Source organism: Vidua chalybeata, chromosome Z (genome assembly GCF_026979565.1).
Source record: "Vidua chalybeata isolate OUT-0048 chromosome Z, bVidCha1 merged haplotype, whole genome shotgun sequence".
Lineage (NCBI taxonomy): Eukaryota > Metazoa > Chordata > Aves > Passeriformes > Viduidae > Vidua > Vidua chalybeata.
This window is the reverse complement of record NC_071570.1, coordinates 38,789,508-38,809,017: the sequence shown is the minus strand read 5'-3', so window position 1 is coordinate 38,809,017 and position 19,510 is coordinate 38,789,508. Positions and strand designations below refer to the sequence as shown.

Sequence of the window (19,510 nt, the reverse complement as noted above, 5' to 3'; positions counted from 1 at the left end):
TGTCCCTAAAGGCAAGACAAGGGGAGACCAAGGGAGCCATAACCATATGCCAGAAATACAGTGTGTACATAGGGGTGTGTGTGCCTCTAAAGGTCAGGAACCTGGACAGGCTGAGGAGCCCAGACCAAGTCTCTGCTGTCTCCTGTATACTGACAGGACTGTATGCTCCAGGCCAGCTGCTGTGGGGGTGTATGGACAGTGTATGTGTGTGGGGAAGAGAGTGTTTGTGAGTGGGTCTGTACCAGAAAGAAGAGAGGGGATGGGGCTTTGGGGGCTTACATACACAGACATAAGCAACCTGTGACACTCAGCAACTGGGTCAGCTGGCCATCTATTCAGCTAATGGTCTTGCCACTGGCACAGCTCCTGGAGTGATACACACTGTACAAGCAGGTATCTATATGCCAACCTTAATCCTGACCAACAGGAGAGGGAAAGGTGATAGGATTGCTGGTGCTGACTGTATGAGTGGTGAGCAGGTCTGTAGGTGTTCATGTGTGGCCAGTCGCATATAGGTGCTGTGTATGTGCCTACTGGGAATACACTCTTAGCCTTGCTAGCTACTGGACCTGGGGGATTCACTTTATCAGAAAGGAAAAAGCAAAACTAAACATCTTCTTATAGCTACTTTCAAGTGTAATGGTACTTCCCATACTGTTAACACATAATTTTTTGTTTGTTTATTTTAATGAAGATTTGGTTTTCTTCCAAATAAGTTAATATCAAATATGGTCAAACACAGGTTTGGACAATACAAATGAGAAGACAAGATTGATAATATATTTCATTTCTGGAATGACCAAAGCCAGAACATATATCCTCATGAAATTAAAGTGCTTGAATATATTAAAACAGTAATTCACACACTGGAGAAGACAAAGCAGTTGTTTCTTTCTCAGACAGTGTATAATACTGTATATGTAGTCAAATAACATGAAAAATAACCACAATTATTTTTCATTTGAAGTACCTGTAAACTTCTTGTATTTAATATGTCCTGATGTATCAGAAGTTACTGGTTGTCCTAACAAAGACTGTAACTTTTCCTGAAAAGTCTGCAGTGGTAATAAGCTTAATGGCAGGTGACACTCTGTTTTTTTCATTCTGAAAGTGTAACAAGAAACTGCTCATGAATAACAAAGTAATATTCATACATAATCCAATTAAGGTCTCTTAAACTAATATCTATGCCAAAATAATCATAACACTTTAAGTTCTATACCTACTACAAGTCTGGGAATATGAACTTCTGAGGCAATACACATATCGCAATAATAATAATAATAATAATCACAATAAATTTCATTGAAATAACTATATAACAGAATATAGGATACTGATTCCAATTGCAAGTTTACCTTGAGAGGTCATCAGAGTTCTGACAATACAGCTGGTAGGCCAGACCAATTGACACAGACAACTTCCAGTCCCCAAGTGTGTGTGCTAACCACACAGCCTCTGGAATGAGTCCACCAATCAAGAACAAATCAAGAGCATATTCAGCTGTCCACACAGATGAAAGCTTCTGGTCCCTGACAGCTCTGGTAACCAAACAGTGTTGCAGCGGAATGACACGAGGAGGTACGTCTGTGACATGAAAAGCACATATTAAAGTTTACATAAATTCTCGTGCTATCAGATGAATAATCTAGAATTCATTTGCTCACATTGCTTGTGGATTAGTTTCAGTGTACAACTGCTTTTATTATTAATTTACTTTTATTAGAGGTACACTATGGAAGTGCATCTGCAGCAACACAGCTCATGCAATGATATAAGAGTGTGTTCAAAATAGGCTATGTTTCCTGCTTAATAATGTAGGATATGAAAGCAGGTGCAAAACTTGTGGGTTTTTTTTTACTTTAAAGACTTAATCACACTGATGGACCATTTGCAAATATTCTTCATACCTGTAAGAAATACCAGAGGGTACACATGAGATAAATGGAAATTCCTAGAGTTTTCCTAGTGTACCCACATTGTTTGTACACACTGTGCTTATTGCAGAAGACAGAATGTTAAAATGCATTTTTCAGGAAGAACAGTACATAATATTCTGTGATTCTTTGATTTTAGGGGAGTATATAGAGACAAACTTCAGACAAATTTAGTAACTCCTTTTTGTTTAGATTTAGATTTGTTTTTCAGGATTTTGCTTCCTGGTTCTCCTGGAGAGGTGCTGATCAACATGAATTCTAAGGAGTTATTTGCTTTTCTCACAGCTTCTGTTTTGCTCAGACAGTGGCATTATTTAGGAGATATTCATACTAATCCAGCTTGTGCAATGTAATTTTACCCCGACTGGCTCACCACGTACATTGATCTTTGCCTAGCCAAGTATTAAAATCAAGGTTTTATTCTGTAGGTTTTATCTTGAAAGCTGTCCAAATAAAGCATTCAGAGACCATGAAGAAAGAAGTATATAGCAGTGCATGCTGTAGTACAGAAACATTAAAAATACTCAATGCATTCAAATACATTACAGAAAACCTAATCAATCAAAATAAGTTAATATTGTAAAAACATATGTGGCATTATAATATCATCTTACTGGTAGAGTACTTAAAATGTTTCCAAATAAATCTTTATTCTCACAAACATTTGAAAAAGTAACTCTGAAAATAAAAATTTCCAAACAAAGGAAAAAAATGCTTTCCTCTGGCTTTTTAGTTGGGGGTCACACCAGCTCACAGATTCAATTCAACCACTTCTTCGGCACTGCTGTTATCTCACTTTTGGGAGGATCAAAGTCAGTCAGAGCTAGATCTTTAGGCAAAATTGTGACAAAGAATGATAAAAAGGCTGAGGTACTTAATGCCTTCCCTTCCTCAGTCTTTAATAGACCCGTTTTCTGGGTAACAAGCCCTCTGAGCTGAAAGACAGGAATGGGGAACAGAATGAAGACTCCAGTCCAGGGGAAAATTGTCAGCAACCTGATACACCACTTAGACACACACAATTCCATTGGGCTGGATTGGATCCACCAAAGGGTACTGAGGGCGCTGGCAGAAGTATTCACTGAGCCAGCTTCCATCATTACCCACGGTCCTGGCTCACCAGGGAGGCCCCAGCTGACCAGAGGTTGGCAAAAGGGACACCCATTGACAGGAACAGCTGGAAGAAGGGTCTGGAGAACTACAGATCTCTCAGCCTGATTGGGATGCAGGGGAAAGTCATGGATCATCTTGAGTGCCATCATGAGACACGTACAGGACAACCAGGATCAGGCTCAGCCATCAGAGATTCGAAAAAGGCAGGTCCTGCTTGACCAGACTGATCTCCTTCTATGACCTTCCTTCGAGGGTGCAGGAAGGCTCTGCAGAGGGTTCTGGATTGACAGGCTGAGGACAACTGTATGGTATTTAACAAGACCATGTGTCAGGTCCTGCACTTGGGTCACAACAACCCCTGCCTACACTACATGCTGGGGGAAGAGTGCCTGGAAAGCTGTCCAGTGGAAAAGGACCTGGGCATGTTGCTTGACAGCAGCTGAACATGAGCCACTGTGTGTCCAGGTGGCCAAGGGCATCCTGGCTTGTATCAGGAATAGCATGGCCAGCAGGACTTACGTAATGATTGTCCCTCTGTACTCAGCATTGGTGAAGGTCAGCTTGAATGCTGGGGTCAGTTCTGGGCCCCTCAGTACAAGAAAGACATTGAGGTGCTGGAGCATGTCCAGAGAAGGGCAACAAGGCTGGGGAAGGGTCTGGAGCACAAGTCCTGTAAGAAGCAACTGAGGGAGCTGGGGATGTTTAGCGTGGAGGAGGCTCAGGGGAGCCTCTACAACTTCTTGAAGGCAGGCAGCCTGTAGTCAGGTTAGGATCCATCTTTTCTCCCAAGTGCCAAGTGACAGAAGAGGAAATAGCTTCAAGTTATGCCAGGGGAGGTTTAGACTGGATATCAGGAAAAACTGCTTCTCTACAAGGGTTGTCAGGCATTGGACCCGGCTGCCCAGGAAGGTGGGTTGAGTCTCCATTCCTGTAGGTATTTTAAAGATGTGTAGCTGTGGTGTTTCGGGACATGGTTTAGTGGTGGGCTTGGCAATGTTAATGGCTGGACACAATGATCTTACAGGTATTTTCCAACCCAAATGATCCTATCTGTTGGAACAAAAATTGTATCAGCTACACTTTTTTTGTGACCTTATGGTTTTTTCTGTCTCCTACTCCACTGAAAAGCTAACTTGATCATCAAGTTACATCATAACAGACATCACCGGTACATGTGAAAAAATTGTAAGATTTGGGCAACTGGAACTGCTTGTAAAGGAAATACCTTGTTTGATGTGAAGTGGATGAAGGATGTCAACATTGTGAGGAGGAAAGATATAGAGCAGCTGCTTTGTGAAATAAGCAGCCATGAATCGTGCCATGGATCGAATCACAGCCATGGCAGTGTCAGTATGAATGCTGGTTACCATCCATAGTTCATGCTGAAAATACTTGATATCTAAAAAAAAAAAAAAAACCAAATGAAAACATTATGATAAAAATTATTTTAAATTTGAATGCTAAAATTATTTAATCACAGGTTATAAAACATTTTTTTAAAACAAGCAAACTTACATAATTGCTTGACAAGCTTTCAGAACTTACAGAGCTTAATCTTTTACATTAATTACACATTATACTAATATTAGAAGACTTTTATACAAGGTTTTTAGTGACTGGAGATTGACCTTTAACATCTAAATTTAGACCTGCATTGAGTTAAAAAAAAATGCTTCTTCAAACTTGGAAATTCAGATTTCATTTAGATTCAGACTTTGTAAAAAAAAAAATTACAAGCATCTGCAAAAACATCCCACTGTCAAATTAGGACTGGTGACCAAACTAAAATCTGCTGTTTTTCATGTTGTATCATAAAAAAGTTAAATTAATATAAAATCAAATCACATCATTTCCCCCTTATCTTTCTTATTCAAAGTCTTTCTTTAAGAGGATTTGAGTCTAAAAATATTTAGCAGGTGAGTAGTAGACAATGAGAGTTGTCTAAACACATATTCCAACAAGTGCAGCTGAAATATTATCTGAGGATCAGAAAAAGTCACTGAAAACAGTGTAAAGTGTAAAGCATCAAAAGCTGTCAGGTGTTCATGTGAGGGCACAGAAATTAGACACTAGGTTCTTCAAACAGTGTCAATATACCTTATCACACTTTTAGGCAATGTAAACATACCAGAAAATTCTTCCATCTGACCTGTGAAGAGCTGTGATCGCCTTAGAATCTCTCTTACCAGATGATCACAGAGTCCCTGAGCTTCACACATGTTATATTGATACAGGTGACAAAACAATATTGCAAGATAGTATCTACGCTGAAGAAAACATGCTCTTTTTCCTCCTGCAGTAAAAGATTTTTAAAAAGGCAGAAGTCCAAGTGGAAGAGAAACAATAAATACAAAAAGAGATGCAGCAAATGAAAGTATTAGTACCCATCTACATAAAAAATACACTTTGAGGAGTAGAAATAAGGAGCAGCTACTTTAGGATATGATCCCTCTATACAGCCTCTAAGTCACTAGTAAGTTAATGCTCATCCACAACATTTTTATTTCTAGAGATATGGCAGTTTTCAAAACAATACTATGCATAACTGTTAAGACACAGACAAAGACAGAAGAGCTTAAGGAAATCTAGCCTTCAAAGAAAGAATGCCTGAACCACAGTGGAGTTGCTTAGACACCCACCAAGCCTCCAATATTCTGAATTTTTTTCCTCAATGAAGTATTCTTTATTATAACAACCATCAGAAATTTTTCTCATGATGCCTGGAAAGAGACTCTGGTATACCTGTTTCAAACCAACTCATATAAAAACTCCTCACACAAGTTTTATTTTGTTACTCTCCAAACACTAATTATTTTAATTTTATAGCTCCTAAAGGAATTGATTTTTGTTCATCTGTTTTTCTTTGTCTCTTTCTTGCTCATGAATTTATCTAGAGCTTTCCTGTACCAAGTACAAGAAAACATTGATATTAAAATAGAAATGCACAGAATTTTCTCAGAGAGCAACCAGACTTAAGTTTTGCTGGTGTCTATTCATCCCATCTGCATTTCAAATATGCACCCTTTATGCATCTCACATCCTCTTTTTGAAGGGCAACCAGAGTCACAAATGTAAAATGATTATAAAACTCACCCCCTCTACCCTCAAAGATATTATCCCTTACCATTTGTCTTGAGTTCACAAAGAGATCTTTTCCAAATGTCCACAGATGCTCTGTATGAGCCTAAAAGGAACTGCTCCTCACCTATAAAATCACATATTAACACATTAAAAGCTCTACTTTTAGTAGTTACTTTTATATTTACAAATACATATGCTCTTCTTTCAGCATCAGAGATTTACTGAAAGCAGAACAAAATATATGAGCCCTCAGTAAACTCCTATTCTCACAATTAAGTCTAGGTTGTGAACATCTGAGAGAAGATGACTTTGAATATTCCTTGCCAGGACAGGTAATATATGAGCTCTCCTCCAGGGGGAGCTAATGTATTGTATGGAGTGCTGTAGGAAGACGAGTTAGAATTGTCATTTAAGGGAGAGAGATCAAGAACATGGCAAGGAAACAGAATTGTAAAGGGAGACATAAATGGGAAGCTGGGCTTAGCAGTGTAGAAGTCAAAAGGAAGGTAGAATATAGGACAGTAAAGTGTAAGAAATTAGGATACAACTATATTCTATTTGGAAAATAAACATGCTAGATTACCAAGCACCTTAAGTTACACTAATTAGATGCTTAGTTGAAGCTGACTACATTTGTGAATACAACATCCTGATGCCCACAATGACTACATGGAGTGAACAATCTTTCTACACAGAAATCCAGTAAGAGACACATTGTGATGCCCATTTGCTTCATAAGAAACAACACAGGAGATCAGAATTAAAATCTTCCATTCAGATTCTTTAGGACATGGCTCAAAGCAAACTGAAGTCAATTCAGTCTTTTTATTTAGCTTAACAAGCTCTGAAGATTATAATGCAATCTACAGACATACCAGGACATTAAGTATTTAAGATAGAATTATGATAAGAATTTTAAGTCTAAATGTTCACTTTTTAAAAATCTGGTGGTCAGTTACCAGTTACAAAGGTGGACCTAAATTTCCTAGTTTTCAATTAACATTTTTACTAACCAGATACAGAATTAATCTTCAGATGTTGTTCTAATGTCACTCCTGAAGACTGGATGGTTGCTTGTATATGACTTACAAGCAATGAGACAACAGAAACCTCTTCTGCATTCTTTTTCACTTTTCTTTTCAGCTGCACCTGATACCGAACCACTTTCTCATACAATAGTCGCCATAGTACAGTCAACCTGTAATTCAAGAAGTACAATATTATGAAATTAAGCAAGAGTTAACAAAGTTGCCTACATCAATTTCTTATGTTCTTTTATTTTACATTATGCACCCAAAACCTAAGTTCTATCAACTACTTTCTTGACTTTGGTGAGGGGAAAAAATGAAGCACTTTTTGCCTCATTTTTGACTAACAAACATTAAATCTTCTGAATTTTCTTAAGCACAGTAATCTACTTTAAGAACCTAAACACCCCCAAAATTAATCCCCTTGCTAGCTAAACAATGGGGAAATGAAATAATCTCAGACAGAGAAAGCTCAGAACAGGCATTAGCATCTTTATAAACAAGACTGATTAGAAGACAATTAAAACATAACACAGTAAAGCAAAGACAAGAAAAGAAGATTGCAGAGTATGGTTTTAGGGCCGGCAAGTCCCTGTTGCCTAGCACAGTCCTATTAGATGTACCAGCTCAGATACGTAGTAAGTTTAAGAATACAAGCAAATACACATTGCTAGAGGTTTGAAAAAGCTTGTACAAAACTCCAACACATTTGTATCTTGAAGTACTACTGGGTTCATAATTAACACAGAATCAGTCATATGCACAGTGCTCAGCACCTGGAGCACAATTAATCAAAAATACAGATTATCATCTCTGAGAGAACTGAAACTTGCATATCAGATTTGCAGAGAACATAGTACTATATTTAAGGATTACTGAAGAAATACCTTTTATTGTAGTAGGAATTAATTCATAAGTTATAATGCTACTTAAGTTCTAAACCTCTGGAAAGCTGAAGCCTGCTCATGTGAACAGCACACTTTGATTCACTGGAGTTTTGCAGCATAGAAATACTCCAGTGATAACAGTATACTTCCCCAAAAGCTGGACAGCACACTTCAGTCAAGTTTATGTGTGGGGAAGAAATAGCGCTGACAATTTAAAATTAAGTTAATTTCCACAAAAGGGCTTTTCTTATTGCTCTGAGACACTACATCCATAATGAATAAAAACTTTGCTGACACCATTGACATATTGCATATGAGCAGACTCTTGCTCCATATAGTTTGCAACTAGGAAAGAGTGAAACGCACAAGAGACAGTTAAAGCATCTAAATTTCAATATCTGGATTGATGCTGCACTACCAGGCCTGGTGTCAGCTGTCAACACAAGAGTTATCTCCAAACTGATTTGCAGTTATAGTTTAGTCACCATAACCAAACTATATTCAAATACAGGTCTGAGACTTAATCTGTATGCTTTGTTTATCATGCCTTTCCATGGAGTAAAAGGCAGGAAAAAAAACAAAAGGATATTTAATTATAGTTTAACACATACAATTTTTGTTCCATCATATAGAACCACTTAGGCTGGAAAACATCCTTAGGATCATTGTGTCCAACCATTAACATTGCAAATCCCACCACTAAACCATGTCCCTAAACACCACAGCTACACATCTTTAAAATACCTACAGGAATGGAGATTCAGCCCACTTCCCCAGGCAGCCTGGTCCAATGCTTGACAACGCCTTCAGATACTGTGGGGCCTAGGACTGGACATAGGACTTGATGTGCTGCCTCACCAGTGCCAGGTACAGAACAACTGTCACTTCTCCGGTCCTGCTGCCAGGATTCCATTGGTCTCTTTTGGCCACCTGGGCACACACTGGCTCATGTGCAGCTGCTGTCAATCAACATCCCCAGGTCCTTTTCTGCTGAGCAGCTTTCCAGCTACTCTACCCCAGCCTGTGGTGCTGCACAAGGTTGTTGTGACCCAAGGGCAGGACCTGGTACTTGGCCTTGTTGAACCTGACACCACTGGCTTCAGCCTATCAATGCAGCCAGTCCAGATCTCTCTGCAGAGCCTTCCTGTCCTCCAGCAGATCAACACTCACACCCAAATGAGTGTTATTTATAAACTGACTGAAGGTGCTCTCAATCCACTCACCTTGATCATTGATAAAGATATTAATCAGGGCTGACCCCAATATTGAGCCTTAGGGAACAACACCACAGCAACTGGCTGCAGCTGGATGTAACTCCATTCACCACCACTTCCTAGGCCCAGCCATCAGGCATTAATCCATTTTAACCCAACAAAGAGTGCTTTTATCCAAGCCACGATCAGCCAATTTCTCCAGGAGGAAGTTATGGGAGCCTGTGTCAAAGTTTTTACTGAAGTCCAGGCAGACAATACCTACAAGCCTTTCCCTCATCCATCAAGTAGGTCACCTGTCACAGACGACCAGGCTGGTCATACAGGATCTGTCTTTCATAAACCTGTGGTGGCTGGGCCTGATCACCTGGTTTTCCTGTACATTTTTTCCCCACGCAAAGCTTATTCATACCTTTTTTCTGTTTTTGCATCACGGTTTACTTGAGGACATTCTCTAAGCAGAGATTTCAGTGAGCTAAACTGCTGAGTACTATTGTCATCAAGAACTAAGAAAACAGGCACAGTGAGGGAGTCAAGTTCCACAAGAGTATTTCTGTCAGGAGAGGCAAAAAAATTTTCATACTGTAGTACACATACTCTGCTTAGGGTATAAGAAACCATTTTCAAAAGACAGAAGCATGCCAAAAGGTTTTTTGAGAACAACTGATCTTGTTGCTGTATAAACAACAGTTTTAAAGTTTCTAATGTAAGCCTTGCTACATGCCGAGTCACACTGGCTCTTGAATGCCAGTACAAGACAGTCAAACACTGCTGAAAATATTTCAGGACAAAATGCATCCACTGAGTAATCTTCACAGACTTGTTTAAAGATGCATCCTGGTTTGGCAAAGTACATTTCACAAACTGAACAATTCTGAAAAAATGGATAATGCAGTTCACTGTGTAATTCAGCAATGCATCTTTCTCTTCCAGATTTTTTGAAATCCCTATCTGCCATGCACCAAGGAGGTTTTTCTGAATGGAATATAGTTCCATAGATAGTTCCAATGATGATTTATCTTTCTCTTCAATATCATCTTCTGCATGGATGGTATCAAACATTGATGCAAATTCTAAGCAGCCTTCATCAGCTTTACCAACAGATGAATAGATTCTTTGGTTATAGAAGCTGGAAGGGCTATTGTAAAACTGCTTTTCATTGTCTGATTCTTCTTCAACATCCTAGATCAGACAAGCGAAAAATCAACAGTTTAATTCAAGTTTACTGAGAGAGCACACATAGACTGCAAAGAATCACCATTTAGTCAGTTTCATAAATTAAGGTTTTATGCTTAATTACCTTGCTTAAATGCTAGTACGTTTAATAAACTGCAGTTTCATGTCAATGTCAAATTAAATTATGTTCTTTGCAAAACAGTTGGGCAGACAAATTAAATTGCCTAGCAACAAAATTACACTGCCAATACAGCAGAAGATTTTATACCAGAAAGTGAAACCCCATCCTTCATTAAGCCTAGAGTACAAGACAGATTCTGCCAGATACCTGTAAGATATAAAAGTCATTCAATAAAAGCTCAAAAGCTTCAAAGAACAAACCAAAATTCAAAAGCAATAAATGAAGTTGGGAAAGGCTGTTCAGTTCACAGGGCCACTCTTCCAAAAGACAATTACAGATTTTGGAACTGATTAAAGAATCCTCTAAAACTCAGGATAAAGGTAAGTATCTTATTTATAAAGAGTAAGATTGTTACTAAAATAGTCTATAGCCCCAGTATACTTAATAGCTAATGTTACATTTTATTATAAAGTGAAGCTAAAGTACTAGGTTTCCAGGGATACCTTACAGCACCTTTCGTTACTTAAAGAAGGCTACAAGAGAGCAGGAGACTTTTGACATGGACATGTAGTGATTGGACAAGGGACAATAGTTTTAAACTGAGAGAGGGCAGGCTTAGATAAGATATTAGGCAGAAATTTTTCCTGTGAAAGTGCTGAGACTCTGGAATGGGTTGCCCAGAGAATCTGTGGCTGCCCTATGCATGAAGTGTCCAAGACAAGGCTGGATGGGGCTTTGAGCATTCTGGTCTAATGAAAGGTGTCTCTGACCCTGGCAGAGGGTTGGAACTGGATGATACTTAAGGTCTCTTCCAACACAAACCACTCTAGGTATTGAAACACAATAAACTGAAATACATGTATAGTGGCAGATATTCTCCAAAAAGTCAATACATGCTGAAAGAAATAACTTGCTTAAAAATAAAAATCAAGTATCAGTTTGAGAAAATAAGCATATTCCTCATGGCTATAAAGAAAATGAGAATATTGGATTATTTTAAAAACACTAGTTAGAATAAATAAACTTATTATTATTTTTTTTACAACTTCCATGGTTATTTCCATTTAGAGTACCTTAAACATATGTAATTTCACAATAAGTGGAAAAATGCTATTAAGTACCAGTAAATCCATGGTTTTCTCATTCATTTCTGTTATGTCCTCCTCCAGAAATCTCGGAATAGTGGAAAAGATAGAACTTTGATTTTGAACTTGTTTTAAAAGACTGGCTTTTAAAGACAACAATGATTGTAAGTACTGAGATCTCCCTTTACACTAGAAGAAATAACAATAACAGAAAACATATTATCAGATTCTAGCAAGACAGACAGCTTCTGAACAAGTCAAGGAAATTGGCTACTGTTGTAAAAAGCTTCAGTTCAAAAGTCCCAGACAGACAGGGAGAACAGGTCAGCAAGCATCTGTTGCACAGAAACAAACTACCATTTGACCATGCTTTAGGGAAGCAGAATTCTCTCACACCAGACAACTTTAATTTACTTCATACTGAAAGAATCTGCTGTTTTGATGCCTGCAAAAACCCTAGAAATTTGCCTGTATGTAGTGTTTTTCTGCATTTTTACTCTTAACATATCTCTTTAAATCCTCAAATCCTTGCTCACTATTCTAGCTAATACAGGAATACCATTACAGCTCACTTCTCCAAAAATCAGAATAGAAACTGAATTAGAAGAGAAGATGCATTCTATCAGCAAATGCAAATATTCTGAACTAAATATCTGTTAACCTCTTCCTTCAATGGCTTCCCTTCTCCCAGACCTAGCTCAATTCAGAAGTGACGGAAAATGAAACAGAAATGCTTTAACTAAGCTTTAATTGCCACCCTTGACTGAAGACCTAGTGGACAAATACCACAGGGACTAAGTTGTAGAGGATTTCCAGAATTCTCTCTGCATCATTGTGAAAGTTGATGAGAGTAGCATAATGCAAACATCCCCAACCAACTGTACAGATGTAAAAATCCCTGTTTCTTTTACAGTTCCAGAAAAATAATATAGTGACAGTTCAGACTGTCCCATTCACTACATTTTCCTGAAATATCAACCAGACATCAAAGCAATAAAATCTCAGGAAATCTGTATTTGTTGCTTTGCAGATCATTGTAGTTACTTAAACAACTTTTTAATTCAAAGGTACTCGGTTTTCAATTTACACTTTTTCATGCACATGATTTTTTTTACTTAAAACCCTTCAAAAAGTTCATAACCCTACCTTGAAGTTCAGCAAATTCTGACAGATGTTTTCTGAAAGCTGTTGGGTTGAATCAAGCAAAAGGGATCTCATAAATCCTGATGGTGAAAAGTTGTCAGGAAATCTTAGCAGTGTTATCATGTATCCATCAGAGACAATGAGGTAGGGTAGTCTTGGATGTGAAGCAACAGAGAATCTCTGTCTCAGGAGGTCATGTTCAGAATCTGAAGAACCAAGAGACTGGCTGGAATCTCGACAACAAGAGTGGTGCTGTCTAAAATAGAAATACATCAAAAATTAAGAAGCAACTATCATATGTAATAATTATGAACAGAATAATTTCAGAACATTTAATACCATGCAATCTACTATCCAAAAAATCCCTTCAGAATCCTAGAGAAGTGTCTACACTTACTTTTGCATGATAAGCACTCTGGATAACACTATTTAGGCTTGCAAGATGCCAGTATTTTGCTACAACAACAACTTCTTTTAATTTAAATAAATTAAAACCAGCTTTCAGTATCCACTTATTATTTCATTAGTAATAACTGTATTTTTTCATAATTAGAGTCTAAATTTCTATATCACATTTTCTTATCTCACTTGCATTAGCTTTATTTTTTAACTGTATTAACTGTATTATTTAGCTTTATTTTTTAACTGTATCAACTGTCTTATCTAACTTGTCATTAGGCATGACAAATGCTTGAAGATGAAATTTGAAGGTTTAGGCTAGGAAAGTCACATATGAAAGAAAAGAACCCCTTCAAAATCTGAATCTTACAATTTCAGCATAAGTTCAGATATTAGAAATAGAAAAATTTTAGAAACACACACATCTTCACTTTCAAAATGGTTTTTCTTATACAGAAATCTCTCCTTACTGAGTTCCAGAAAACTGCGTAATACATGTATTCTAATATTAGCCATATAACAGATTGTTTGTGTTTATTTGGAAAAAAAAGTGGCTGCACACATTCAATACATCACCATAATTAATGTATTTTAATACATTCTAGTACCTGATTTTTCAACCAGATAGTGTAAGAAGGTAGTATACTTCTTTGAATGTCTTCACAAGCTGTTATATTTACACACTATTTGGTTTAAGTCATGCAGAGTTAATAAGATTAAAAAAAAATAAAGTTTAGATTCTCTTTTGTTTTCTCTATTTAGACTGTGTTACTTTCAGTTTATGCTAAAGTGTGTTATCAAAGATCCTTCTACTCTCTCATGCACCCAGCAGCATAATCTCAGAATTTAGATCTGGAGAATCCCAAAACATTTTACAAACCAACTACTTTCTGTCCATGCAAATACATTATTTACAATATCTTACATCAGGTTCTATATGTAAAATTAAGCAATGAACAGAGAAACAGCACTGGATTAAAATAAACTTGCACTTTTAGTACTTCTGCAAATTAAGTTTCTTCTTATATCATAAAAACATGCTAATTTTAATTACTAATAAATTCAAACACTTTTAGGAAAACAAATCACTTTATGTATACTTACATTGCCACAATGTCAATTTTCATCACGAGAAACGCATTATAAGAAATAGAAGAGAACTATGAATGAGAAACAGATATTGGAAAGACACATGAAAAGCAAAGAGTGAATCTGAAAGATAACATTTATGCAAAATTATAATAAGTATGATAGAAATAAGGTAAGACCAGAAGACAGAAACGTATAAATCTTTTTAATCCCTTTTACCTGTACGTTATTAGTGGATGAAATGGAATAAACTGTGCTGGTCCAAATTCTACAGAGCATCCAGAAGCAATTAAGGTCAGCAATTCCCCCATACATGTCAATAAAACCAAACATCCACGTTTTAACACGCAAGCCAAGAAAAGGCTATCAGGAGTCCAACTCATATCGCCAACCCAGTAAGATCTAAATTGAGCAGGTAAAAAAAATTTTTTCTCTGTCAAACTTTAGCATCAGAGGGTTAGGATAGTTATAAGATAAACAAATAAATCATAACACAAACCCAAAGATCCACAACAGCAGCAGAAACAGTGTCATTTACTGACCTGATAAACCTGGATGGGGTCATGCTACTCTTGCTACTACAACCTTTCAGGCTACCAGAAACAGTTACAAAATTCAAGGTGTTCAAAAACAAAACCTGAGTTGCCTAGAAGGAAAAAATAAAGACATCATAAATGCCATACTGTTAGAAAAAGGTCTACTACTAACTTACGCATTATATTTGGTGGACTGGTAACATCACAATACATGGAAATGACATTGTATTTCAATATTTATTACTATTTGAACATTTATTGAATTCTACATGTTGTTCTACACTTGAAAAATAACTAAGGACTATTATATACTTAATATGTAATTCAATATTCTTTTTAATGTAACTTTTTCTAAAACATTCATTATAAGATCACTCTTCTGTAGTCTTTCTGGTACTTAACAATTGGATCATTGAAGGATTGCATCATCTCAATCTGGTACATCAAAAAACCTAGTCCATTTTCCTTGTCATCATTAGCATTAAAAAGTATATTAAAATTTGACCTTTGAGTTATTAATAGGAATAACACCATGAAGTGGGAACTCCAAAACATATTAGGCTGAGGCTTGACTGAGAATCGCCCAGAATCTTTGCAGATACGATGCAGTAATTGAAATTAATTTCTTTTTTATTACAGCTTAGAAATGTCAGGATCTTATACCAACTTCTAACTGAACATCACACATAAACAACTATGAGTTGTAGTAAAAGTTTTTAGCTAGGGATATCTATGTAAATGTAATTTCATGTCCCCTTATGAGTGCTGAAATGATCCTAAAACTGTGTTTTTAAATCCTTGTTACCACTTCATTCAAACTGAACTCTTAGCTTAAATTATGTGCTGTCATAAATACCTTTGGATCAGTTTGATTTACAGCTACTGCAAGCACAAGTCCATCTCTTGCAAATGCACATAGTAGAGCTCCTCTTGATTTTACAGACACACACTGAGGCACCAAATTAACAAGAGAACAAGTCTGCTGAACCCACTGGATCTGATATGGCAAAGAACTGAATATGAACAAAAAGATAACAAAACCAAGTGGTTACTTCATTTTGCAGAATGGGATTATTCCTACACAGTAAAAAAACATGCAAGACAAAACTATTAAAGCATGAGCTATTAAAAAACCACCTTTTTCTTCCAATGCCTTAAAAATGAAAAAATACTTTGTACTTGCACAAGTTTAAAAATTAGGTCTGAGCACTAAGAATTATTTTTATGGGATTTATAAATCTAGAACATGCAAATATATACAGATCAATGACATATAATTGAGGCGCTTGCATTCTAGCCAGGTACAGCTCACTCAGACCTTGTAACACCATCCACCACAGGAATATTCAGAATTCGAAAATCAACAGTATGAGGCTCTGAACAAAGAATTTGTCGATGATCCATCATTGTTCAATGATATGTTGGATTATGCTTCCAGTAACCTGATCTAGTGGAAGGTGTTCCTGCCCATGGCAGGGAGGTTGGACTATGTGACCTTTACAGGTCCCTTTCAATACAAACCATTCTGTGATCCTAAAAAGATTCACAACAGGACAGAAAACACAAGGAAGATTTTATCTTGAAGTATGCCATCTAACTGACAGGAAAATAAAAAGCATTAATATGCAAAAATGAATTGAACAACAGCAAGCAATGAAACTAAGCAGGAGCTGGCACAAGAAAATATGAGTAAGATATCTGAGAAATGTAGTTACAAATTCAGGCTGCAATAACTATGGCATGGACAGATAGCTAGCTACATACATACATATGCATTTCTGCACTGGGTATATTATGCTCTATTTCAATTTTTATATAATAGCAGGAAGGAATTACCATGCCACTGATAAAATGAAGATTAGGTCAAGTAGGACATCATTACTAGGTATCAAAAGGACATCATATAACAAAAGCAGTTGTACCACATCATATGTAGGGCAATATTTTGGCAAGTTATATTCAAATAATACCTGCAGAGGGCATATCTATTTAAACTCACAGATATATATGTCCCCAGAAAGAGGAATGGACTATACATGTGCTCCAGATTATTACTCAATTGTATTTTTAAGTGGTTGTATCAGTGTAACTATTTCAGCACTTGGTTCCAACCCAGATAAAGAAATGCACACACACTCTTTCACATCGAGCAGAAGAAATGAAAAGATCAACAGAGAACCAATAAAAAACGCAAATCCACATAATAAAGAAGAGAAAGAGGTAGTCAAGGCATTTATGGCTGCGCAGTACAAGACATATGAGAAAATATAAGATATATAAGCAATATAACAAAAAACAAGAAAAGTACATTCTATCATCATAATGCAAAAAACTATGAAATTAAAACATATGTGCCAACAGGCATACATAGCTACCCAAACAGAATGATAAATACTCCCAGTTTTATCTAGGTGTAAGCTAATGATGAAGTATGGAATATGTAAATAAACGCTCTTGTATTAAACACATTTTACAAGGTACATGTAAGGACAGGGGAGAATGGCTTTTAAAATGACAGAGGGCATGCTATAAACATCCATATGTAAACATAAGTAGATGCTTATAATCATAGGTTAATGGAAAATCCATGTAAATGTGTTCAGTTGTGTGGGTTCTCAGCATCCGGGATTCCAACACAGTTGCATCTCTGAATCCCAGCTCTAAAAAAAATTAAAACATTCTGACGCTGATGTAACTTCAGATGCCTTTGAACTTACCTAACATTTTTAAAGGTATTTTCATGCCATCGAAGAAACAAAAATGTGAGCACCAAACACTCGCCAGAGTAAAATACAAAAGAACACAAACAGCAATCACCTAGTACCTGTAGAAAAACAGAACATGATCTAAACAACCCCAAAAGGCTTGTCACACACTAATTTCTCTTTAATTATCTACCTATTTAGATCAATAGCTATTACAATTCAGATTAAATAACACAATGCTGTCATTCAGAATGTAAAGGCTGGCAAGAATGTAAGTGGGCCAGAAACTCTGATCTGATCCAGTACGGCTGTTCTTACATTGTCATCAAATGTAACAATGAACCGAAATACTAAGCCTATGCAAAATGCCAAAGAGGCAGACATTGCTTTCAAAATTCACTGTAGCTTTTGTGGCTCTAATTTAATTAAGAAATAAAATTATTGATTTAGGGTTTATTTTTTACCTCATTTTGTATGAAAGCAGCATCCACTCCAATTTCTTTTTCTTCAGTAGAAGGCAATATGACTGATTCATCAGGTAAAACTTGTGTCCAACGCCCAGAAGGAGAGTTTTTACCAGAGGATGTGTTTTCATGTTCTGTGCTCTCCCACAAAAAGGCACATGCTGTAGGAGTAGTTAACAGTACCTTTCTGCCATCTCCAGATACATACAAGTACAACCTCATTAAACACTCTGGAGGAAAAAAAAAAAAACCAAAAAACACAACAGTGTGCCAGGATTTCTGTTCCTTTGTTAGACACAGAATTAAAAACAACAGAGGAAGTAAAATTCTCTACTCATCTGTAACAAGAAATCCAAGCTGCCATGCTATCTTGGATATCTTATCATGGTATCTTAAAGATACTATCTTTAATTTCCAGCTTCATGACTGAGAGCAGTCCTTGGGCAGCAGTAAAGTCAGATGGATGTTCATCTCTATGCATCCTATGAATCATCTTTCCCACAACACTCAACCATTGGAGATGTTTCCTGAGAGAGCCTAAGTGCTCTATTCATGGATTACTTTTAGCTCTTAGGTATACTACTGATCTCCCTGAAATGACAGAATTTCTTGTGCAACACTTAACTTAAGAAGCTGGTATCAGTGATGCTATCCAACACAAGACAATATTTGATATTTAAGTTTGCAAATACGTGTCTGTATTTTATTCTTTCCAGCTAGCATTTGCCATAAAAGCCCACCTAGAGAACAAGCTTCAAATTATCTATATATTGTTTATATCAAATGTACATCTGCCCTAATTGATAACCTAGTCAAGCATGTTTTACAGTAAAAAATTAACCATTAAAAATACACTTACAGTATCTGAAAATGAACTATTTACAAGGGATTACTAAATGAAAAACCTGTACCACTCAAGTGACATTTGTCAAGTTTAACTAGCACACAAATTATACAAATGCCAAACAATGTGAGAATACAGTTTTACTCATTTAATAACTTTTAAAGAAAGGAAAACAACTTTCCTTTTATTCTATTTTTTCACAGGATTAATTGGAAAAAAACCTACCTTGTGCTCCTGCTACTACTTTCTTGGACTCTTCGATTGCTGGTACAATTTTCAAGCAGTCCTGATCTTTATTCCAAAGAAAGAGCTCTCCTGTTTTAAGTATTCCTGCCAACCAAGCAGCTGTGTTCGTTGGGGGAGAGAAGTTTTGAAGGGTATTACTGTGTATTACTTAAAACTACTTCCCTTCCATATTACCCACAGTTTTAAGTTAACTGGCAGATCTTTTAGATATCTGACTTTTCAGAGTGTTACAAATACAAATAAAATAACCTGAACTTATTACACATTAAGATATTATACTTAACCATTTCCTGATGTTGTTAAGACAACCACATTTTTCAACAATGACTGCAGCGAAGGGATTTTCTTCTTTGTCTTCCCTGACGACAAGTTAATTTCATTTATATGTTTACCATCTAGAAGAAAAACAGCCTCTTTTTCCTATTGAAAGAATAAAAGATATTTA

The 19,510-nt window shown here is 36.6% G+C and overlaps 1 protein-coding gene across 1 annotated transcript in view; it reads right to left on the bottom strand.

Annotated features, from left to right (window-relative positions):
- The window catches only part of CPLANE1 (ciliogenesis and planar polarity effector complex subunit 1), a 60,756-nt gene that overhangs the window by 40,095 nt on the left and 1,151 nt on the right, over window positions 1-19,510 (bottom strand). Inside the window, exons 3-18 of the mRNA XM_053931984.1 lie at window positions 19,350-19,485; window positions 19,045-19,164; window positions 17,976-18,205; window positions 17,524-17,630; window positions 15,663-15,819; window positions 14,813-14,916; window positions 14,490-14,672; window positions 12,786-13,038; window positions 11,676-11,828; window positions 9,670-10,439; window positions 7,145-7,329; window positions 6,175-6,255; window positions 5,179-5,343; window positions 4,276-4,449; window positions 1,359-1,587; window positions 971-1,104 (exon numbers count right to left, since the gene is read on the bottom strand). Of these exons, the coding sequence (XP_053787959.1) occupies window positions 971-1,104; window positions 1,359-1,587; window positions 4,276-4,449; window positions 5,179-5,343; window positions 6,175-6,255; window positions 7,145-7,329; window positions 9,670-10,439; window positions 11,676-11,828; window positions 12,786-13,038; window positions 14,490-14,672; window positions 14,813-14,916; window positions 15,663-15,819; window positions 17,524-17,630; window positions 17,976-18,205; window positions 19,045-19,164; window positions 19,350-19,485 (3,181 nt within the window). The remainder of the gene's footprint in view (window positions 1-970; window positions 1,105-1,358; window positions 1,588-4,275; window positions 4,450-5,178; window positions 5,344-6,174; window positions 6,256-7,144; window positions 7,330-9,669; window positions 10,440-11,675; window positions 11,829-12,785; window positions 13,039-14,489; window positions 14,673-14,812; window positions 14,917-15,662; window positions 15,820-17,523; window positions 17,631-17,975; window positions 18,206-19,044; window positions 19,165-19,349; window positions 19,486-19,510) is intronic.